Genomic DNA, 25492 nt, shown 5'->3' with positions numbered 1-25492 from the left:
ATAGAAATCATTTATAACCAAGATCCATACCAACTCCCAGATAACATCTTACATAGTTGCAGCTGAAGGAATGTGAAACATCCATTCTAGGTTCCACCTATTATAGCACATGCTTTTTCTCCCTCACTTTACTTGGGGCAGAAAACCTAGACAAATCAGCTTCACTTTGTAAGTCGCATGAAATCTACATCTTGACTGCATTTAGATCTGTACTGGTGGCAAACCTTCAGATCACGTGAAACCTTGAAGCAATCCCACAGAAAAGCACTGCTCTAAGAACACACATCAGGTGGCATTCCTCAAAAGGCCATCAAGCTTCACGTCACCAAGATGGCAAGATAAGCAGATCCTAACAGAATAAAACCAGATCACTGAGATTTCAGACACAGAGTCGGCAGGAGCTTCCAAGCTCCGCAAGGAGCACATTCCAACTGAATTCATTTCAGTCCGGTCTTTCTGGTGGGCTGAGGCCTCGCTGCTTTCTCAGGACTGAATCATTTTCTTCTGTGTGTCAAAGACGTATCTTTTGAAAAGAAGAGAGATGGTAACAGGTTGGGTCGAGTCATTCTTGCTGCTTTCATCCTCTTTGTTCGCATCCCCCTTCCCTGCCTTAGATTTTTTCTTGGAGGCAGCACTAAGAAGCATCTTGGTTTCTGGCTTCAGCCCACCTGTAAAAAAAAAACCACCAAGAACATGCATGACCAAACAACTCAACCGCACATTGTAGCATGTCTGGAAAAAATGAATAGGCAACTTTACTTCTGAAATCAACCAAGGAAAATAAGAAAATGCATCTGGTGCATTAGGAAAGTTACATTTCTGCATCACACTTCTGGACTGAGGTAAGTTATGTGAAAAACAAGTGTTCAGACACAGTTCACAACAGCAGTACCCCAAATCCAGCACAGCCTCCTGTGATCATCCCCAGACCCACTCATTCCTACACCCACAAACTGACACACGCTTCCCTAAACTGGACCAAGGTTTTCAAGTACTAAACACAGACAAAAACATAACCAGGTCAGAACAACCTACCTGGTCGAGGTAAGCTTTTACTCAGCAGACCTTCCCTATTATCTGCACACATTTCCCAGAGTTTCTTCTCATCGCTGAGAGTATTTATAGAAATATAGGTCACGAATGAAAAATAACAGCTAAAATACTGAAGTATACAGCCCTAAGACTAAGGTGCTTTAGTATCTTTAGGTTATTTCCCAGACCTGCCAGAAGCACACTGGTTGGTTTTCACAAATGATACTCTCCTTTTTTTTTATTTGGCCTAAAGTGCAGCTCAGGGTTACAGCTCACTTCTTAAGGGAACTGGAATTAACCTGCATAGGATTCCGGGGATCTGAACTCCAAACATAAGCCTTTATCCAGATATTCATGCACAAACAAACATTTGTCCTTCCCCTCCTAAATGGATAAGGTTTATTAAAATTCTCGTATTTTGACTCGACACATCCGTGACACCTTAAAGAGAAGCAAGATGCAAGAATCCGAAGAAAGGCTGTAAAACAAGAGATGCAGCTCCTAAAAGCCCACTCCTGAGGAGCTGCCTCTTTAAAGCAGAAGACAGCATGCTCCTAGGGAGCTTATTCAGCACCACCTGAGCATACTAAAATGTGGTTTTCAGGCATCTGGCCAACTTCAGTTCAGGTATTTTTAACCTGCGGTGTCACATAACCTTATCTCAAACACTTAATCGGCTTCTCTCCCCTCATAGTGAAATTCAGATGCGGATTCTCATATCCCAGCCGGACAAAAAGCTCGAGATGCTTATGATTTGCTGGAGACAGGAGGTCTACGCGTGCAGGTGATCACAGCTCTGCTCCAGACATGCAGAGCACTTCCAGCAGGCTGCTGCGGCCACTCCCTGCCCCGACAGGATCCTCATCCACACTTTGGGAAGGTGGGAAGCAGGCACGCGTTGAAGCACAACCAGGGAGCAGCCCGTTTCCATTTCACAACCAGAGCTTTCTGAGAGCAGCCCTGCAGCACAGCCACGTGGGGACTTGCAGAGGTGGAGGGGTCTCTCTCAGGAAAAAAAAAAACCCACCCAAAAACACAAAAGAAAAGCAACGCAACGCACGTGACTACAAGTACATCTTATACCAAGGCTGCAGAAGGCCAGCATCAGGCAGGATCCACGCCGTCCTGTGGGGTCTTGTACTCTGCAGTCAAGTCAGCAGCAGACTTTGCTTTTCAGATGGTACACAAAAAAGTAATGATTGTTTCATTGTGGAAATAATTGAGTCGGTTTTTCCTGGATGGTTGAGAAGTCTGATAATGACCACTTTGCACGTGTAAGGTTCAATTAATCAAACTAGATAATATGATGTGGCTTGAGCACATTTATTCTATGGTTTTATTACATTGTATAGTCATGTTTGATGCAGCTGTTCCAGTTCTTTTTTTAATTGGATGCTTTCATACAAATCCCATTAATATCGTTAGCCTTACCCTCACTCCATCTTCATTATGCAAAATTACACGAGCAACATACTTCCCATTTGGAAAGCTCCAAGAACATCTAGGATGCTGCTACAAAAAAGCAGCAGCACTCAAAACCAAGCACAGCAGAACAAAAACTGAAAAAGGAGCAAACTCACACCAGCCTGATCTCCACTTTTGCAGCATTTATTTCTTACTGTACGTTTTCTACTGCTGTGGCCAACCTCACTGCAGCGCAGCATCCCCTTCACTTTCCCAGGAAGACAGCTAACTTTCTTGGACAAAACCACTGCACTTTGCTCACTGGTTGGTTTCCCCTTCTGGATCTTACCATTACTGCTGCGTTGCTGTTAACTGGCACACTATTGTTTAAGAAAGATGTTTAAATCCCCTCAGTGAGAGGCACTTTAAATTAATTAAAGCAAACAAATCCTAAAACACTTCTAAATTCCAAAAACATTAATGGGTGGGATGAGGAAGGGAGGAGGTGCAACACTAATGGCAGCCCAGAGTTTCTCCTTTGGGTACGAGGGGCTGGGTACCCACTGATACTGAGAGATCCCCCACAGGGGATCTACATCCCGATGCTCAGGGTGGCCAGCTCAGATGGATAAATGAGGAATCCCACACTACAGCATTGGGAAAACACACAAAGCCAAGCGATCTCACCTCCTGCAGGTCATCGCCTCAACTTCCAAACGTGGGCAAGTAAAAAGTACCCCACCCACAGCTGCTAACACCTAGTTGGATTTAAACACGGTATTCTGGGCAAGAAGTTTACAACAGAAATGCAAGAACGCAGCGGTTCCTACAAGCAAAATCACGGGCTGACAGCCAGAGGCAGCTCGGGTATTATTCAGCTCACAAGGTATCTCAATTACCTAATCAGATCCCACGGCCCTCACTCTGCAAACAGATGAGGTGGCTGGCACCGTACCCTAACAAATGGCATGCTCTGTTTTCCTGCCACGGTGCCAGGAGGTCTCGGGGCTGGAGAGGCTCTGAGACACAGAGCGGCACAAAGGAGCAGGCAGCGGGAGACAGGCGGGCGGCGCAACCGCATCCTCATCTCCCTCCGCGCTACACACAATGAACGCTCTGCGTTTCACAAAACCAAGGAAATGAAGGGAAATATATCTGTCACCAAAGAAGACATCAGACCTTTAATAGCTGAAATGACGGATATTTTTAGATGGAGGCCTAGTTTAACTTACTTACATTAAGGGTCTAATCTCTGCTGAACAATAGCTACGTTAGCTTGAATACATAGTGAGAAATCTGTTCCATTAATTAAGTGCTGCCTGTACTACTCGGATTTGTAGCAAATGTTAATAGATTTTTTTTTCTTCCTCTGTTGGACAATTACTTTATTTTGCCAAGTTGCTAATGGATTAAATTGAAAAGGTCCGCACGTTAAAAAAGACTTCAGCTTCAAAGTTCTAAGAAATGCCTCACATACAGCAGTGGGAAATACCTATATATTAATGTTATTAATGGGCAGTCCTCAGAGGCATAGAAGATATCTGAAAGCTTAGCAAATTCATTCCCACCCATCAGAAGCATGTCGGTAACAAGAAGCGCCCAGATCTTATGTAAAACGCACTCGTAGCATCAACTAACCCACATTAGATACAAAAACCTGGCAGGAAAATAGTCTAATATTTAACTGTTAATAATAATAATGACTAAATAAGACTACAGATGCTGATTCTTTGTCTCAGTGCTGTCCCGAGCATTACTCTAAATAGAGATATTCACAAAACGTGCATTTTGAAACTGGAATGAAAAGCAATACCACACCAGGAAAATGTTCCCCAATAACAACAGTTCCACGTGCAAAAAAAATACAAGATAAGAACAATACCTTGAACAGTTTTCACAAATAAAAACAAACTTCCTCATGATTAGCAGTACCTTACTTTCAAATACTTCATCGTGTCCTGAAGTGTTACGATAATCCATACAAGGAGTCTGATCTGGTTTGCACGGAAACACACCGATTTTAGTGTAAATTTCATGCTGCAGAATTCTTGTTTATTAATTCTGGCAATCAATTTTTGACTTTTTGCTTTTCTTACGTCTTAAACAAAGCTGTTTTTGTTTTAAAAACAGTCACATCTACGCAAGTTTCCATAATGCTTCATGTTCTCCTTACATGACAGCTATCCAGACGCCCCTGTGATGGAGGATATAGGTGATAACCACCCCATGCTGACCCCCAGGGCCCCCACTCCATGCCCAGGGGACCACCACCACACCTGGCTGCTGGCAGCATCAGCCAGAACACAAACCACAGCAATACATACAGCACACAAATGGTCACAGGCACCAAGGTTTACCTGTGCTTTATCTCTTCCCTCTGCTACTTCAGTTGGAAGTGGAAAGCTGGTGCAACTTCTTATCTTCTCATTCCTTTTTCTAATCCAGCTGCAGGGTGAGGTAGCATTGCTGTGCTTTTTCCTCAACACGTACTTTTATTTCATTCATTACCCATAAGCTTAATACTAGTTTCCTTTTGTGTTACTTCCTCACTACACTTTTCCTTCACTGCGTGTCATCCTTCCTCATTAAGGCCATCTTTTTTTTTCCCCTTTGCTTCTTCTTCTCCTTGAAAGGACCTCCAAAAGTGACCTCTGCTGTTTCTCCTTCCCTCCGACTCCTGATTCCACTTGCTATACAGCAGTTGCACCTCTTTCCTTTTCCAATTTTAATCATCAGATTTCCCATCTCCAAATTTCTATTTCCTACTTACGCAGATCATTTTCTCTCTTTGATGTTTAGGAATAGTCCCATCTCCTTCAAAATTGATGAAATATTTGAATGGAAGATTTTAAAGGCAGAATGCTAGGCCCACTGTGGATGAGAAGACAGATAATAATATCTCCTTGTAGCCCAGCCAGAGAAGGAAGTAATTTTTAAGCAACTGATAAACACATCATTGAAAACAGGTGCAATAATACAGGTTCTGGGCATACTCTCCCACACAGCCAAGAAGAATAATTTATTTCACTTAACAGCTCCTGTCTCAGATGCATACAGGCAGAAAAAAAAAAGCTAAGTGTGCTGGCTAGCGCTGAGGAACACAAAGGCATCACCCACCACGGATGGCTGCAGTTTTCTTACAGAACTGAGAATTGTAATGGTTAAAAAAAAACAACAACACAAAAAACAAACACATTAAAAGATTTCAAGCCTCCTGGTCGAAGAAAACTTGGCTTCCATGTCAAAATTAAGAACACATCCCACTGACAGCAACAGGAAATAGGAAAGCCTGTAAGTGCTTTTCAGCAAGAAGCAGCAGTGTGCTGGGAAGTTGCTGGCCCAGAGAAGGCTCACGATTCTTGCCACAGTGCTAGGGAGAACAATCAGGCTACATCACAAGCCATCACTGGAATAGATAATATTCCAGTATGCGCTCACTGTTAAGAAATTCCTAGACTATCCTTGCTATGATTTCCAAGTCTCCCATCCATCCAGGAACAAACTTGGTTTCTCTCTTCTGGAAATATCCTATTTCCTTCCTTCCACCACTGCAAGAGAAGACTCAAGAACCTGCAATTTCTTGTCTCCTGGCAACATTCACATGTTAAAAACAGACAGAAAATCAGAGAACAAGTTAGCATAGCACATTTGAAGTCAGAAACAATTTTCAGTCACGGCAAACATAACCTTTTGTTACGACAGGCAGACATTTTTCTTTCTTCTTTCCTTAGGGAAGTAAAGAAAAGAGCAAAACTTGAAAGAGGCAAAGGTTTGGGGATAATCCTCCCTCACAATGGATTATTCGTAACAGCCGGTTTTCACAATTTCAGGATTTCCTTAACTGGAACCCTCAGAGCCTGAGCCCTCATTACACAGTTAAGGAGTGTGTGACTGCACCATCACTCCTGCTAACAGGGAGTTTCTTCACCCAATCCTAAAGCATTTCAGCACTGCAACAAAATACATCAGTGATCTGCGCCCTAGAAACATAGACACCTTGTGCAGCTCTCCCTACAGCAATAATCTGGTGTTCCGAGTTAAGAAGGACCCCCCAAAAAATCAGAGGATCAATGTACCCAAATCCCTCCTCTTAAACTTTTCAATGAGACAGCAAAGATAACAGAAAACGTCACTTCTCTTTGCCTGAATTCTTTGTATTAGCAGAAAATCAGAGTAGCTATCCAGCAAAGATATCCAATACTCTAACTTTTCATTTTATTGCAACCAAGGTGGTCATTTTTCTCCATCGATATCCAGCAAAGGAAAACTGAGTTGGTCAGGAAAAAGACAGCTTTCTAAGCCTTCCAAGAACAACACTACTATAGTACTCTGCCCATAAATCCTGCAGTAGGGACATCAGATAGGCCACATCACGACTAGTAGACTGGATTACTGGAAATCTAGAGGCTGCTGGCCCTAACAGAAAGGACAAGCATCCCAGCTGCTTGTCATTAATATATGGCACTTCAGAAAAAACAGGGATGAAAACTGTCCTAAACTGATCAGAGTCCAGGATCAGGCAGGAATTCTCTACCTGACATCAGGGTTAACACCCATCAGCCCAGCTAGCCAAAAGGTTTGAGCACAGTGCTCCTACTGGAGCTGGTCTGCTCTACTCCTAAGCATTAATCACCATGATAACAACTGTAATACAATCAATCTAGACAGTTCTGATGTAATAGTTGACCATCACTCAAGAAACAAGGGATATTCATGCTGCCACTCTCAGGAGTTCAGGATTTGAGCCTCAATTACTTCCACAGATCAGACAATGAATTTTACTTATGTAAATCCCTTCACAATTCTCCAGTAATTCTCTTTTGAACTCACACCACCTTTTCCCACATCTCATCAGCTCTCTTCAGAAACATTCTGCTGCGGTTTCAAACTTCAGGATAGATCCATTTTTCTCTTTTGGCTGGTACGAAATCTGCTATCATCACCTCGCCTGGCTCGTGAATATTAACAGAACAACAGCATGAAGCTGGCCAAGGGAGAGCAAGCAGCCTCCAAGGGGAGCAGAAATTGCACTCCTTCCTTCCAAACGAGAATTATACTAATGCCTTGGGATCTACACAAAATATCTGCAAGCACTGTTGATGTCAAAGATTAAAAAGACAGTCTTCCAGCCACTTCAAGCAGCACGGTGCTCAGGTACTGCCCAAACGCTGCTGCACCAGCCTGCAGAGCTGCCCCTGCAGTTCAGCCTGGTGGGCTCTGGGTGGAAATAATCCTTAACTGCCACAACATCTTGCCCTAAGTCAGGGAACAGCTGCCCCGTGCCGCATCCCAGACAGCTGCAGCTCAGTGCTGAACTGAGCTGAGACTTGTGTATCAATCTGTTCAGTTCATACAGGCTTTTGGACCGAGAAACATTATTGTAAGAGGCGATAATCTAGAAATAACACGGATTTCATTATGGGCTCCTACTTAGTAGGGAAAGAGCTAATCTTCCTTGATGAGGAAGACAGAAGCTGTTTTAATTCAAGAGGCTGACCTAGGTGAAGCTGGGGCCAAAGCTGTATTTGGAAAACTCTCACGTCAGCTGGACACAGCCCTTTCAAGCTCAGCGCCAGCTCCACACAATGGCTTGAGCTGCACTCTCCGGCAGCCCTTAAAGGCACATTTTGTATCTTGGCTTTTGCTGCAAGCAATCAAGAAAGAATGCAAGAAAACAAAACTGTTTCCCAAGCACTGTTTGCTGGTGCCATAATTAATATAATCAAACAATTCCACAAATTGCTTCCAATTGCTGGCGTCACTTTCATGTGCAGAGCCAAGCTTTCAAAGAAGGGCCCTTCTTGTCCTACATCCTTACACTGGTAACCCTTGCTTCACACAATAGTAAACAAGCCCTTGCTAAATAATACAGGGCAATTTGTACTGTAATAGGTCCCCAAGGCACCACGGACACAATTTGAAATGCCATCTAATTTTTCTTTTTAATTAAAAAAGCAGTTACTATATTTAAGCAACAACACAAAAAAGTTCAGAGGGGACGGACTGGAGTTTCCCACAGCTCCCTGGGACTTTTCTCAAGGTCAGGAAGAGTTTTATGGGCTCCACTGGTACTGACTTTTTTTCTTTAATGACTCTGCCATACCCTCTGCATGAAGTCAGTGTATTGATTTTCAGTCTGATATTCTTTGTATTGCTAAACAGAGCTCAGGCTCCAGTGTCACACAGACTCTATCAGCAGCCGAACAGTTATCAATGCCATCCATCCCTACACATGCCTTGCCTATCTCTCCCTCTCCATCGCCCTACACTTGCTATCCAGATTGAGGACACTCACCGTACCACAGCGCTGAGTGTGTGCCATTCATTTTCTCTTATGCTTCTTTTACAGCAAGATGCTTGGGATATATGACTCCATTTCCCAAACCAACATCATTTAACTCCATTTTAACCTTTTTTTTTGTGTGTGTGTGTGTCAAAAATTTTGTGACAAATAGTTGCTGTTGTCTGAAGCCACGTAGCAGGATAGTTTTCTGCACCCAAAAGACATCCAGTCTATCGTAGCACTGCTCCACGAGCACTTCATTACGTCTACATACCAAGTCATTCTGCAGGAGGCTACCTGCAGTTCCCACTGTGGGTTTACCAAGACACATCCTAAGCCAACACCCTCTTCAGCCCCAAAACGCAGCTCGGAAATGAAGCAACACTTGAGATCTTCATTTCTTGGCCAGCTGGTCATACTGCAATACACTTGGGTTGAGAATACCAAGCCTGACCTTCCCTTAATAGGCCAACACGTACTTCAGTTGCCGTTAGGTTGCACGTCACAAACACTTGTTGGCTGCACCCTTCAAGGGCACCTCTCCTAAAGAACTCTTTACACTTCACATTCCTGGGACACAGCCGTGTTTTACGTGCATCCTGCAATTTGTTGTTTCTGTTTGCCAAACATTAATACAGGTTACAGAGACTCCAGGGCACTGCAATTACAAGGCCTTGGCTGTGCAAATTACATGTACACACACCACAAGAATTAACTCGCAGAGCTACAGGACAGCCACCATGGTAATCTTCTGATCTTCACACCGTCCCATTAGCCCCAGGGAGAGGATTCCCAAAGTAATATTTGCAGTGGCTGTACAGGTGCTTTCAGTGCAGTAACAAGGCTGCAATTATGACAGCTAATTACTATACCAGCTATTATTCATATACTGTTCTCACTTGATGGTCACTCAAAGTCCATTCAGCCACTGAGATCGTGCCCAAGTGCTACTCCACTCCCTGCCTCAGCACACCAGCTGGAAAAGCCCTTCCAGAAAGAGAGAACAGAGCTGGCTACATTGCTGATAACGTACTTTCAGCTTATATGTTCCTCAGAATCCCTGAGACAAACAAAAAAAGGCTGCCTTGAGTGCATGGGAAATGCCCAGCACACAGCAAGAGCAGCTGTGGAAAAAAACTGAAGTAATGAGGCCATTCCATTTATTAATGCAAATATACGTAATGTAGTTGGAAGCCTGGGAATGTACACAGGCTCTGGGCACAATTCAACAGTTTAGAAATTACAGGTAGGTCAGCATTAACATCCATGACCATTCGAAACACTCTAAGAGAAAAATGCCTTAAAATCACAGTTATTTGGATCAAGAGGGGAGGAAGGTTGCCTGTTTTTAGAATCTACCATCATCTCTGGCAACAACAGGCATTTGGTGCTCTGCAGGTTGCTTGGGGATCAGGACTCTGCTAAAGTGAAGCTGACTTCACGGTAGATCCCCTTTTATTAAAGGGAACTCATCCTCTCAGAAAAATCTAAGTCCCCCAGGATCACACAAGCACAATAAATACTGATAGCCAAACATCTACACTGAGCTGAAACTTGCCCTTCTTTGCTCAATACTCAGCACGGTGTACTTTTGTACTTGCACACAGCTTTGCATTCCCTTGCATGAGTCCTGGCAGGAATACACAGGATAAACCACGATCTCCCGTAGCACTTCTACATAGTCAGCTTGACAAGAAGTCTCATTGGACCGCATCACTGGTTTGACTTGCAGGAGTGTGGATATTCATGCTGTACATACAGCCCTGCCAGCACTGTCCATACTCATCACATGCCTCCAGCTACTAGGCCCAGGGACCAGGCACGTCCATGTCACCATGCCTCTATGAAGTATTCAGACAGGACGTGAGAGAGGGAAAGAAACACACAGACAAGCAACATTTAGGACACTGTCGTCCAAGACATACTTCTACAAGTTTGGTCCTTGCTAATTAAATACTCAAGTCAATGGGGAGAAAAATCACCAAGATGTCCTGAAGGATATAGCCACGTTATCCAGAAGTAGTTCAAGGAACAAGTAGTAAAATAATATTCCTAATTCTAAAGCACAGCGAGTATCAAGATAACTTAACCGAGGTGTGGGAGCACTTGGGTCAGTCAGGAAGCAGTGCCCCACTTAAGTTATTGTCAGTACCCTGGTACCTATCAAACTGGAAATAACCAAGATGAACAGCACTCGTGCTCTGCAACAAAATATGTTCTGAATTCAACACAAGGGACAAAAATCCCATCCACCTCGCAAAAAGACAACCACCACAATAACACCACCAATGCAGAATCTCCTAGAGCAGCCTTTCAAGAAGGCACACGGTGTGCAAAAAGTTCAGGTTAGCAGATGTGACAGAATCAAAGGCAATTTGTCACAAAGCAGCTTCAAACCGCAGTGCTGGATCCGCAGGCCGGGCTGTAATCCTCCCATCTCACTGTGCACGAGGCATCCGAGAAGCCCGCTAAGCTGGACCAACTCCACTGACTTATCCCAGGCATCTGCTGCTCGCACGGGTCCCGAGTTTAAGTTGGCGATATTCATCTTCCCCTGGGCTGCCTTTATAAAGCAATCCTAAACAATGGGACTTCAGAATAAAGAATAAAACATTTAATTTTTGTGTGTGTGTTTTTTTTTTTTTTAAACTTCTAGGCAAGGGCCTTTAATGCGATTAGAAGGGGGAGGGAATTGGATGGCAGCTTTTTTTCTTTTTTATGTTATGTATATTGTGTGTAAACAAATATGCAATTTGCTTTAAAAAGATAAGGTGATTAAATTTTTATCGGGCTTGTACTCTGTTGTCACCACAACAAAGAGAATTAGGAGGAGGAAAGAAAGGCCTTTTTATTTGAATTATGCTCTTACCAGAGGTTCTCTACAGCACAGCTGTAAAGCCACTCAATGTTCTCCAAACAGGCCCTTTGATTGCATTTTATTCAACTTGTTTGCATTTGGAGCAATCGAAAGGAAAAGAACGCTCCACATTTTGATGTCTTAATGTTCCTTAATACCTTCTTTAATTTATATTAAGCTTCTTAACTAGGGTGATGAATTCTTCAAAAACAATAAAGACCTAGCGCAGAAATCTTTCACACACCATGAAAATTGAAATTATAATGTATTCATGGCTTTTTTTTTTTTGGTTATATAAAAAAACATTATTTAGAAGAAAGATTTTAAAGCAGAGAAAAAAAATCCTGAAGTTGTTCGAAAATTACTCGATCCACAGAAATAGATGAAAGTTCAAACTAATTATTACAAGGGAAACAAAATGTTCTCTGAGGTGGAATAGAAGAAACACGATGAGAATGTTGGGTTACTGAAGAAATACAACGGGTTACTGCGAAGTTTTTGGTCCTTTAATGCCTTTAAACTCCTTCTCCACAACTTCCTACAAAGAAGGACTCTGGAAACGTGTTTAATTTTGTTTTACCAAGACCAATTCATTTTCTTAATCCCAGTTTCCCTCCTTAAAATGGCTCTTCAGGTTCGCATACTGTGGTGCATTTTTTCCCTCCAGCTGTCCCTCACAATCTGCCAGTGCCATCAGCGAGCAGTGGGACTGGTGATGGCCAACGGGGCACTGCAACACAGACACAGCAGCTTCAGGGGGCACAGAAGTGCTGTTCACAGGTGGATCATCCACCAAGGAAGCTCAGAGGAGGAAAGATGACCACAGCTGGGAATTCTGTAAGCAGAACCCATTGTGTGTGTGGGTATCACTGAGCGACAGATCAAACTTCCAAACAGACATCCAAAACGCCCTTGAAATAACAGGTTTCTAAAAGAAAACATATTTTCACCCCGATTTGCACACTGTTGACATTCACTGGCTGCTCACCTCCTTCCCCTGAGTTACATTCTGAAGCAAACCTCCAAATGAAAAATCTCGTGGTGAAGCCTGCCCCATTTACAAAACGCTTGTGGAAAAGCTCGCTTAGCTGCACCGGTAAACAACAGGCCGTGACAATGAAAACAATTCATAAAACAACACAGCGTGCTGCATCGACTACAGAGCAAAACAATACTGATCTTAATCTAACCCGAGCGGGTGAAAACAACACCTCCCTGGGCTGAGCCAGGTCACACCGCGTGGGCACAGAGGCATCACAATCCAAGTTTACAAACACGTACAGATGACTACAGCAAAACTGAAGAAGCTTTCCCAGCAAGTACTGAGAAACTTCAGACTGTCAAAGGCAGTGCAGAAGAGCTTTGTAAAGCAGCTCTCTGCCATAAGGGTGTACATCCCCACCCTCTGCCACAGTGCCATGTCCTCTTCACATCCGCCCTACAACGAATCCCTCATTCTGCAGCAAACGGTGCTGAGACAAAGCAATGCTGAAATGGGAAATAAAGCGTAGCACAATATTCATCTTTTCACTGGCAACGTCAAATGTGTCCCACCTATTTCAAAACTTTGCTTCATAAGCGGGTGCATAATTTGCATGTGCAAAACAGTATGCAACCACTTAGAAGCCTTAACAGTTGTATCTGTGAAAGTTTGTGCCTTTAAGCAGAAATGATTCATGAATTTTAATTTGTTTTAAATGTTGAAAAATTCCATCCAAGTAAATTGAGTCAACAAGCCAGCAAAGGATGAAGACACGAATCTGCTTCTTATTTAGAAGAAACTCAAGTCTATACATTTCTTAGTCACCCACTAATCCTCCAGTGAAAAAATACTTCACAATAACTAAGTCTCCTGCATTTGTTCTAATTAAGACACTCTGCTTCTCCCCATTCAGCACATGCTAGTCGAGCACCACTGAGCCTTAACTGACTATCTTTGTGCTATGTATCTACTACTAATTTAAAGTGTACTTACAGAAGTGAATTGGTCAAAGATTCTGGGATTTGGCATTAGGCAAAAAAGATTTGCAGAGCAGGAACTCTTTTTGTAAGCTGCTTCAGCATCGTGGATCTCAAAAACATAGGAAGTCATCACCCTGCCCTCCAAAGGAAGACATTTAAAACAAATAATAGCATTATTTTTAAAGGCACAACTGTTATTCATATTTGCCTTCTCAGTATCAAGAGCCTCAGTTCAACTTTTAAATGCTTTTTTTTTCCCCCTCAGTCATCACAAAGCCCAAAAATAAACCTTTGAATCCCAAGTTAACGTTTTTTAAAAGCTATTTTACAATACTTGTGCTCCAAATAAACAGCAACACAAAGCCTCACACAGCCATACAGCGATATGTTTATGGAGAAGCAAACCTTAATTGAGATGGCAGAAGCTGCAGAGATAGTGACAGATGGAGCACATAGTAACAACCAAATACATCCATCCATGCCACAGCAATACTTCCATTTTTCTAGGCAAGCACCCAAGGGCTGGGTTTCCTTCCTCAGTACACTCTTCCTGGGGCACAGATTGTTCTAAAATCTAGTCAAGTAAAACATCGGAAAATGTAGGTAACAGCTCCTGTTCAAGTCCATGGGAAGCTCATTCAAAGCTTGAAGCAGATTAGTGCTCCTGAGCCATTCCCCAAAAAGATTCTCCTCTTCTTTTTGTATTTTCCACCTACTGATATTGCTTAGGAATAAGATGTAGGTAATTCACAAAGCTAAAAAGCAGGAATTACCAACTGTCCTAATGTCAGGTGACTGACCAGAGGAGAAAAGTTACAGCAACTTAACTCTGAAGATTACCACTAGCAGCGCAAACGTTCTTCAGTGCCTGGATCCATAGTGTGAGGAGAAAGGTTCACCACTGGTGTTTCAGTCAGCTCTGCACACTGCTGACCTTCCTCAAGAGCCACTGCACAATGGCAGAACACCAACTCATCTCTCCTTGCAAACTTCCCCCCAAAAACTTAGTGCTTCCAGGGAGTACAGTACAGCGCAGCACTGAAGGAGAGGAACATGAAATTACAGAGGATGCAATATGAGCATCCAAAACACACAGACAAGTTAAAAATAAATGAGCCCCATTAGCAAAACCACTAAGACAGCATCTTGTGTGAAGACTGCTGATTTCACTAAGTTTGGGTGCCAGTATAGTCCATTTCAGGAGCAAAAGTTCCCACACTTCAAGATTTATTTTTCTTGACAAGTAACTGTTAAACATTTGCCTTATGCTGACACAACGTTCGTGATAAACTAAGTCACTCAAAGGCAACACAGGGATGCAGCTTAGCCTATTAACCTGCATCACCTGCAAATGACCCTAACAAAGAACAGAATATCTTTCACCCGCTTGTCCTGACAGGTTTTCCAGTTTTTATTGGACTTTTTGAGAGAGTAAGGAGATGAGACAAACTCACTTTCAAACTATGTTTTCTACGAAACCTATTCTGCGTTTTCCTACAAGCTCCTCTTGCTCACTTTATACTCTTCAGACAGCTCTGCACCAATAAAGGGAACCAGAGTCCCTTCAAATACCCATCTGTGACTGCATTCCCTATTCAGCCCCCTGCCTCAGGGTTATAACTCCATCCTCCCTGACTCTCCAGCTACAGCCTCAGTGGTCCTGATGTCTCCACTTATGGTTTGGGGCAGAGCTGATCAACTGCAGGTTCTGCGACTGCAACCAAGAAGCCATTTACGATTCCAACAGCTGGTACTGATTCTGCAACAGAATCATGTCAAATCTGTGGTTCAAACCCTCTCCCTCCTTATATGAAGGGGAAAAACAACAAGTTAAAATTAAAAAACACATTAGAAAAAAAAGAAAAGGGAAAGACTGGGAAAGTGTCATGGATATAGCCTTCACAAAAACTCTAGCAGCACAGGAACTACTCAAGCCTGAGGTCTTGTCTTAGCCAGGTTCCATCCTTAACAAGAGATGCAGGAGGAGGAGGAACTGTGCAGTGCATGACAACATCAAGACACATTCTCCAGTCAGAGATCTATGCTCCATGCAGACAGCAGCACGAGGCAGAATTACCTGGGGTCATGCCCAGCAAGAAGTCACCTCAGGAAATCCATGTCAGCATAGGTCAGCACGCCCATCTCGCTCTCAGCTAGGCCAGCTCAGCCTTCTCAGGTCTAAATGGAAGCAGTCAGCATTTCCACATCGTCTGCACTGAGGATAACTCCAAGTGTTCACAAAGTGTTTGTTTAACACGCAGTTCATTGAGGCTGCTGATCTACAGTAAGTTTACATCAGTGTTTATGCTGCTAAAAGTCAGGCTCTAGTAAAAGCTATGTGAGGAAAGGGAAAGCTGAGTCTCTGTAAAACATACCAGACGCAAGCAGGTTCGAACAACACGTCCTAGTGAGCTTTTCTCAAGATCGTTGTCCTTTTTCCCTTTGAAGAAAAGTCCTCCCCATGGTTTCCTGTGCCAGAAGTCTACTCTTGGAAGGAAAGCAGGTACCTCACCTGAAACTCACAAGTGGTTGGAACAAAGGCAGCACCTTAACTCCTGCTCAAGCAGAAATAGAGCCCTCACATCTTAAGTGAACATATTTAGGACAGTGTGGTAACCTTGTCTCACTGCAGGTGCAGTGATTTATCCTGTATTGGGCAAAAACACAGGAGGAACTAGTACAGAGCAACTGTTACTTCTAGGATTTGGTTTCATGTATACATGCATCTCTGATCTATCAACACTGCTTTGCTAAAAGAGACAGCAGAAGTTACGAGTATCCAGATGAGAGCTGCTTGACTTCCAAGTGCAAAGTATACTTTCAGTTAATTTCACCGGAACAAAAGAAGAAATAGCTGTAACATTAGAAGAAGGCTGTGCTGGCTTCTAATGGAAGTTAGTTTGTACTCCAATCTAAAATTATAATGGACGGACCACTCTATCCCCACCTTTTATTCAGTCCTATTTTACTACTCCAAATATATACTACCTAAATTTGTATACTCTTTAACAGTAGTTAATCTTCAATTAAAATACCTAGAGCAGAAACTTAGATAACTGGTTTAAAAGGTGAAAGCTTATTGACAAAAACGTATTCTTCATATTGCCTTTTTTTTAACTCTGCATATTAAAAATGTCATTTTTGTGACTTGAAAAAAAAATCTTCAGGAATAATGAAGGCTAACAAAAGACTGAAGAGCAGTAATTTAAAAAGCTCCATATGTAGCATCCTGATTACTGTATCAGTCCCCTTTCCATAACGAAGGGAGAAGTCACCAAACTGCCGCCTGTCCTTCCCAGTGACAAGGAAGGGCGAAGCAGACAGAGTGTTTTCAAGGCATCGTCCTTCAGGCTCTGAGAAAGAACAAGAAGTGTCCTGCAGCACCGTACGTGGGTGACAGCGTCCGGCGCTCTTTTGGATACGGTAACCCCAGCTCCGGTGGTCCCTTGCACATGCACTTAATTTGGGAGCAGCTGGGTTCAAAAGTTTATCCTCACTTTTTGACCTGCAAAGGTTTAGCGTGTGGGTGTGCACATGAGTGTGCACATCATACCACACAAGCTGAAGACGTGCAGCCGCAATACACGCTGTGTTTACGTGTGCAGTTTTGCACACAGAACACAGTGCGCTGTTTAAAACACCATAATGCTATCCAGCTTACACTGGATCGATGTGCACTCAGCCTTCCCAAGCCAAACGTGGCCAGTTTGCATTTTAAAATTCAGCAAGCTTTCTGAGACACTTTCAGAAGGGCACATTCAAGATTTTGCTAATTGCAATACTACCTACTTAGATTCAACACGCTTCATAGAAAATACAATCACCAAACTTGCAAGACTGACCAGATTAACATCATTTACAAGCTCATTGCTGGCGTACCTCAGTAACAGATGCAACGGCCAGAGAGTTGTATTTAGAGCTTTACATCACTATCACACTGAACTAAAGATAGGAGTGAGGCTGGGCTGAAGTAAGAGAGCCTGGGAGACCAGAAAGAGCAACCTGAGAGCAGTAAGCTTCTTCACATTGGCGAAGGTTGTGAATTTTAGCACATCTGTGATGGGGTCTGAACACTCCAACAGCCACTATGACTGAGATAAGCAGCAACTCATTAATCCACGGAAACGTCACAGTACAGTTGAGAGCAGCAGTTTTCACTGCACTCGTGTTACTCTGAAATCTTGAACCAACTGTTTACAGAAGCTCTTCACTCGTGTTGAGAGCAGTAAGTGCTCCACATACCACTGAATCTTCATTTCATACACGCAGCGTGTATGAAATAGTGGCTTGTTCTATTTGCAAGATAAAAGCAGCTCACAGTGGATAAATATTTTACAAATGGGAAAGAATTTTTCAAATAAATACCTTGTTGATAAAATTGTTGTAATTTTCAGTCAGAATTGCACAACAGTAACTTCATTACAAACCAGCTCCAAACACAACACGGGGAAAACAGTGTGTAACACAAATCAAGTAAAGAATGTAGGCATAATGGCAGAGAAAATAAAAGTTTCTTACAGAGGAGCCCATACATCTGCAACTGAAACTGCAAATTAAAACACAGGATGGTGCCCAGGGGGAAATCTTTGCACAAAGACACTACAGATGGCCAGTCTATGAAGACCAGACTACTTGGCCAATGCCAAGAAACGCAAGTCTCTCTTCAAAAGTTCCAGGGACAAAAAGTGAAAAATTACTGATCAGAGCCATTATGCACATCAAACCTTCTTACAGCCTAAAAAACAGCACAGCTTTTCATGGGGCATTTTCAGTTTTCAACAAAAATGTTTTACACACTTCAGATTCAATGCCTCAAAGAGGCAAAAAAAAAGAACGGCAAACACTCCCCAAGAAAACAAGAGTTGCACTTTCATTGTCCTACAGTAGCTGCATGTAGTGCAACCAGGGAAACACTTGTAAATGAATTTAACTTCAGCACAAAGTACCCAACTACTTTTTCTTTTTAAACAATACATAATTCAATTGTTTTACTAAAGAAGAGAAATAAAACGCAATTCGTTGAGCAATGAAAGGACTATGAGAGAAGAATAGGCTCTCCAATGCCACGCAAGCCTGGGGGCTGAGAGCTCTGTGCAGGGAAGAGCACTGCTCGCTGCTGCACGTGGCAGGGACAGCACATTTATTCTCTCGTAAGTAAACTGGGTTCCGCTTGCTTTTTTATGCATAAATCTGGAGTGACTCTAGGCATTCAATGACTGAAACGAGAATATAATTGAACCAGTAACAGTTGGTTATTTCAAAGAAAGGCGAGGAACAAATACTGCCTCACAGATGCCCCCAAAAATGCAATATAACATGCTCTAGGGGCATTATAGCCTAATGGACAGACAGACACTTGGGTTGAAAATTAAGAAACCTAGACTGAGTAAGTTTTTAGTTCACAAATCTTGGAAATTTGCATTTTGTCTCAGTTTCCCCACAGACAAAAAGGCGTTGAGAATGCAACAGTTCTCTGTGCAACACCTTGAAATATACAGTCCTTTCTTATTTGAAGTTCTGTATTGTTAAGTTTACAGAGCGTCACTGTTGATGGAACTGCCTGCTCCATCTAACTTCATGTTTAAACAACTCAGCTGAGGTCTGAAGACTGCGATTTACTTCCGATTTTACAATTTTCTTTCTAAAAGGACTTTTCTTAGAAATGTAATTCATGAGGTCAGCGTTCCATCAAATATGCTTTTGTTAAGTGCTGTTGAACAGCCACATGACTCAAGGTCATAAACTTTAAGTCAAATCGCAAGCAACTAAGCAACTCCTGTCTATCCTCTATGGCTTCCATGCCTACTACAGAAGGCTAATTATTTTTCAACAAAACGTGAGAAGTGTTTTTTTTTTTCCCCTAGAGCTGTATTTGTTCATTGTTTCAGAAAGTTTTGGGCTCCCAGAGCATGAATACGTGTCTGCAGTTCATATTTTCCCACCAAAACCACAGAGCTTGATCCATCCATCCAACATGAAGAACAGTCATGTTGAAGGTAAATGTGATGCTTAAGCAGCATTAACTTACCATCAATGCCAAATTTAAACCACAATGAAAGAAAACAGAGTTCAAAAATCAATTAAAAATCAGAAGCATCTCTTAACTTTCCTAGGCTGTAGGTCTTCCAAGGTTACCGGTTAAAAAACCAACTCTTTAAATACTTCATAACTCCTCAAGAAAAATACAAGTGACTTCCACTAGCAATTTCTGTACTGGTCACCTTACAATGGTCCAAAACCAGCCACAACGTCTTGTGAAAATAATTCATTTCTTTGTATCAATTTCTTTGATAATTTATATATCATGTTGAGAGAAAAAATCAACTTTTTTGTCAGATTTTGGAAAGATTCTATAAGCAGCTCTGGTCCACGTACATTTGCTATTTCAATTTTTTTCTTAAACTGTTCAAAAGAAAGACAATTCTATCACCATTTTTTTTAAACTTTCATTAGAAGTAGTATCAATAGAAAACAGGATGTGACATGAGCCAACAGCTGCTGCTTTAATGGGTTACTCAATGCTTTAAGGGTTAGAAAGGACCTTTTAGGCTTTTTAACCAAAACAGGCAAAACCAAAGCCAACCATTACCTTACACAGCCTTCACTTGAAGCATAGCAGGAATTAAGTCGTGAAGCAGGCCCAGGTCAGAGCGGGCAGCCCTATGTCAGCCTCACACTCTGCTGTCACAAATCCTTGAGACTTCACAGTATCTCCTATAGCTGGAGCAAGCCCAAGGACACTGACAGCAGAAGCAACATTCTGGAGCACAATAGCATACTTATTTCCTATTAGGATATGTGACCAATAAGCACAAGCTATGCATGTATACACAGACACTAACAAAAGGACATGTTCTTCAGCATATCTTAGTACAGTTCTACAAGATGCTCTTACCTTATAAAGCCAAAGACTAAACGTTACTAACAGCAGCAGGGAACTAGAACTCCTCAGTCCCCATCACTGCACTGCCACAGAGCTGCAGGTAACTTAATCTTTCTGTATTTCTTCTCTACCTCTTTGGAATATGGGCAGTAAGTTTCTTCACTCAGTAAATGCAGTCAAAAAACTCCATCTGCTTGTGAGAAGTTCAGGCACAATCAGGAGGACTAGAGCTACAAAATACCTGAGAAGAGGACTTGAAACAATTGCTATCCATACATATCCACACGCTCATAATGAATATAGTAATAAAATTCACATAAAAATATGCAAAAATTCAAACAAGAACTCTACGTGCAATACCAACACTTGACAGGCTTCTGAAAAAAAAAACAAAGCCATGCCTTAACCTGTTTGCCTCACACTGAGATAGTCACAGAGCCTGCAAATTGAGTATTGAGTTTTTCCACACCTGTGGGCTTTTTTTTTTTTCCCCTTTCTCATCTGTTTCATCTCAAAAATGTTCACAGAAGTAGTTTCCTCATCTAAGCAACACATGAGATGGTTAGGAGTGCTGAGCATCTAGATGTCTAGAGAGCTGTGATGATTATGTCAGTTCCATTTTTAGCATAACTTCCAAAACATGCTGACAAAAAGGACAGAAATTATGGAAATACAGGAACAAAAAGTCTCGGGGCATTGTTTCTTACCAAAATAGACACTTCTATTTTTAGGAATAAAAACAAACCAGAATATGCATTGCAGTGCTGTGACTGGTCTGGAAACTCCCCTTTCCAGACTATACAAGACTTGCAAACCTCACAAAAAAACAAAGAAAAAAAGGAGTCTGTCGTTCTTAAAATCTTAAAGTCCATTAAAACCGAGTGACTCCATCAAAGGAGTTAAAAGTTTGTTCTAGCTCTTCCACTGTCCTGAATCACTATTTCATCTTCATCACATATACTGTCCAGTCTTCTCACAGATCTCTGAAGCTCGCTGCTACTTCCTACCACATGTTCTCTTCCACAAATACGAGTGTATGTCAGCACAGAAAGAGCTCTATCCCCTGAAAAACTTGAGATAAGAGAGAAGTTGCCATATACAATCCCATTTGACAGAAACTCGTTACTTTTGGACACTGATTTTCCCTAACAACATCATCATATACAGCTGAGGAAAGGAAAAAAAAATAAAGGTTTTGGCAATTACAAATGCACCCAGTAAGAAAAACAGAGGACATGAGCAACTGCATTGGGACAAAAAGAGCCACTAATTTGGGATACCATGCCATATGCTCCAAAATTATATATGTAATATATTTATTACTTTCCAAGATCTGGAAATCAAGTGGATCATACACAGCTCTCCCAATAGCAGCCAAAAAAGTACACGCAGTCCCAGCAGCAAAAGCCCACGCTGAAATTCATGAAACCTCTTTGGACACAAAGCAGTGAAATCAGAAAGCATGGATGTTCAAATTGTAACTCTGTCTTCCTGCAAGCACTACACACAGCATTCCTTTGTATAACCTTGGCTGCAAGCCCACTGGTTTCACCGCTGAATGCGGAGACGCACTGTAAAGCTTTTATATTTGTGGAAACGCATTGAGAAACTGCCTGAAAAGTGCCAGCACATCTGAAATGCCACCAGCCTGTACCATCTTAAAACCACGTGCCACGTTAAGGAGAGATTAGTAATTATGATGGGAATAAAACAGGTCTAACGAGTCCAACTTAATAAAGGAAATGGAATTATAACTACTGCAACCTCTCGCCTTTCACGATGACCAAATACGGTGCACTGGATCAGCTTTCAGCTCTCTGCAAGGCTGGGGGAAGGGGAAAGGCTCATTTAACAGTTGGTCCCATTGAGTCATATAGAGCTGGAAGGAGGCAAAAGGGTAGGAATTTAGCGATGAAGAAACTCCAAAGAGCAAGAAACGCATGGCAGCCTCCTGAGATGGGCTTGGCCAAAAGGCTATTTTGGGGACGGACAGGGCTACAAAGCTGCTATTAAGCTTCAATTCTTAAAATAAGCCCATAAACTCAGAAAATATTTATCTGGAAGGGTGGCAGCCCAATAAAAGTTTTATGAATGTTTTAAAGCTGCCCTGTCAAGGGGCTAGCCACTCACTCACCTCCCGCCCTCCCAAAAAACAACACACGCAAGAGAGCAGGCCCGTGTGTCAGGTTCCCAAGCAGGAATAACAGGACAGCCTGACAAACGGCCCCGAGCCTCCTGCTGTCCTGCAGAGGCTCACAGCACTCAGGCCTTGCTGCCTCCACCTCTGCAGGGAACAGGATCCTCTGGGAGCCATCGCCTGGGCCTCTCGGAGACACTCTCCTCCCTCCATAGCCATCATCTGTTGGGGAAGTCAGCACACATAAATAAGGACCGTTACAGAGAAACACGAAACATTCCTGAGAGAGGTGGACAGCAGGATGAGGGTGAAGGAACAAGGGAAGCCCACTGTGAACTTCCACACATCTCAGTTTTGTTAACGCTGTACACAGAAAAGGGAAAAATCAAGCTGATGTCATACAGGCAAAAATGCTGACTTAGTTTAAAAACACATAATTAATTCATTAAACTATACATGAGGCCTGGCAATTCCAGACAGAAGAGGGATGCTGTTTGTCCCTCTTGCCACACATTTTCTCCTTTCTACCACCAAGTCTAAAATCCCACACAAAGCTGGACTGCAACAAGCTTGGCACCTTCCTCAAAATCCAAGGGAGACAGCCATCCTAAATGTCTCCTTTCATTTCCTTACATAAAATGTAAGCACACTTAAAGCTGAGCAGAAAACAACCAACCACCCCTAACCACCCCAGGCTCGCGGTAAAATGAACTCCCCACCCTGAGTCATAGAATCATTAGGACTGGAAGAGACCTAAGATCACCTAGTCCAACTGCACTGCCCACTGACCACATCCCTCAGTGACACCTCTCCACGGCTCCTGAACACCTCCAGTGATGGTGATCCACCACCTCCCTGGGCAGCTGTGCCACTTCCCCAACCACTCTTACAAAGAATCTTTTCCTAATATTCAACCTGAACTTCCCTGGTGCAATCTGAGGCCAAGGTGTGATGTCCACATACACGACGGAGCACACGCAGACTTCCCTGGGCCACAGTGAAGATGTATGGCTGTGGTCAGTCCAAGGGGTAGCTGGCAAGACAGATGTTTCCTGTCATCAGCATCATGCTTGCACTACATTACGGATATATTTTTTAATGTATTGTGTTAATCCAGCTATCTTAGCAAATTGCTCGTCTTGTAAAATTCTTTTAATTACATTATTTTCTTCTTATCTGCATTATCTAAAATTATTTATAGTATTATCAACTCAGTTTCAAACGCTGCTTATAAACGTGGCTGCAAAAGTGATGAGATGGGGATCTGCACACATACATACACACATCCATATACACACAGACATACAATTTACTTTACAACCGCTCTGAAACGCTGTGATATGATTTTGTTTGCTCAACTTTTCCACCAAAAAGACCCAATCTGCTTCTCCCCGGGATCTCAAAGCAGCAACAACCCCAATGGCACAGCACTGTCCTGTACTTGAAGCCTTGCTGGCTTACTTCTTTCTGGGGGAGCAGCAGAGTCGCTGAGCCAGAGTTTGGCAGGAGTAAGTGCTCTGTTAGATTAAATTTCAGCATAATGTTCTCGATAGGAATCGGAGCACCATCCCTAAAGTGCAACGGGAGGGTAAAACGCCAACCGTCAAGACGGATGGTTTGTTTTTATTTTTATAGAGATTTTCTAAACCTCAACTTTCACCTCTTAGCCCCCACCCCCTCCTGTTCTCAGTCACCTCCAATCACCCATCTGTCTGCTTCATTTAATAGAAACCTATATTTCCTTGCTAATGGATGCATTTGGCTAAGAAGATAATCTCTTTGTGTTCGCTTCAGTTGTCACATTCCTGTTATCATATTAATACTGATTAAATACGAAACCCGACATTTAAGTCAGACCCCACACATCACTTAAAAGCGACGAGACATTCATATTTTGGCACTTTGAAAACCTCAGCCAGCATGAAAATGGCCTCCCACTCCAAACACCTCCTCACCTTTGAGAGGGAATGCCACCCATATGGATTTTTACGAGTCAGGATACTTTAATAGTGACTTCCTATTTGAGATCAGTGAACAAAGTTCAGGTTTCCTGGAAAGCTCAAGGACAAATACAAACCTCTCCCAAGAAAAGCGACGCTGCGGGTCAAGCAGCATAGCTCTGGGGGTTACAAGACAGGAACAGTCAGTACAGATCTTAATGCCCCCACAGCCTCAGTTTCCCAAAGTTGTGTGTTAGGGTATTTCACAAGCACTGAGACTAATTTTAATGTCTGTTTAGGTCCTCATGACTACATGCTAAAGGCACAGCAGGAAAACCATAGAATCATAGGGGTTGGAAGGGACCTCAAGAGATCATCGAGTCCAACCCCCCTGCCAAAACAGTTCCCTACACCAGGTCGCACAGGTAGGCATCCAAGCAGGTCTTGAATATCTCCTGAGTAGGAGATCCCACAACCCCCCTGGGCAGCCTGTGCCAGTGCTCCGTCACCCTCACCGCAAAGAGGTTCTTGAAGTACAAATTGCCAGGCACCACATCAGCCAAAAGCAATTCAACCGAGCCAGGGATTTAAGACAACTTCATGGCATATCACACTCATAATACAGCATATTTCTAACCCTGAGCAGAGCCATCCTCAAATTCCAAAAGAGCTCTACTCATCAGAACTATGAGGGCAGCTCTGAAAGTAATGTCTCCTGTTTTATTATGGCGGTATGGCAGCAGAGGCTGAACATCCCCACCAACATTCCATTGTACAGCATTGTTATTAAGCTCTTTAATAAGCTCTTTAATTTAATTTTAAAATTTAATTTTAAAATAAAAAAAATTTAATTTTAATAAGCTCTTTAATTAAGCATACAGTTATTAAGCTCTTTGGATTTGTTGCAGTTCCCACGGAAGTAAATAGGAGGTACTACTTCCAGAGCAACCTACATATATCGCAGCAGCACCCAGCTGAACTCCTTTCTCACTTC

The 25492-nt window shown here is 42.6% G+C and overlaps 1 protein-coding gene across 1 annotated transcript in view; it reads right to left on the bottom strand.

Annotated features, from left to right (window-relative positions):
• Window positions 1-291: 291 nt before the first annotated feature.
• The window catches only part of EEFSEC (eukaryotic elongation factor, selenocysteine-tRNA specific), a 110537-nt gene continuing 85336 nt past the window's right edge, over window positions 292-25492 (bottom strand). The window contains exon 7 of the mRNA XM_065749264.1: window positions 292-668. Coding sequence (XP_065605336.1) covers window positions 484-668 — 185 coding nt within the window. The 3' untranslated portion in view covers window positions 292-483. The remainder of the gene's footprint in view (window positions 669-25492) is intronic.

This window comes from Cyrtonyx montezumae, unplaced genomic scaffold, assembly GCF_038088225.1.
Source record: "Cyrtonyx montezumae isolate F1298 unplaced genomic scaffold, pur_monq_1.0 scaffold_6, whole genome shotgun sequence".
Lineage (NCBI taxonomy): Eukaryota > Metazoa > Chordata > Aves > Galliformes > Odontophoridae > Cyrtonyx > Cyrtonyx montezumae.
This window is presented reverse-complemented; position numbering and strand designations above follow the sequence as displayed.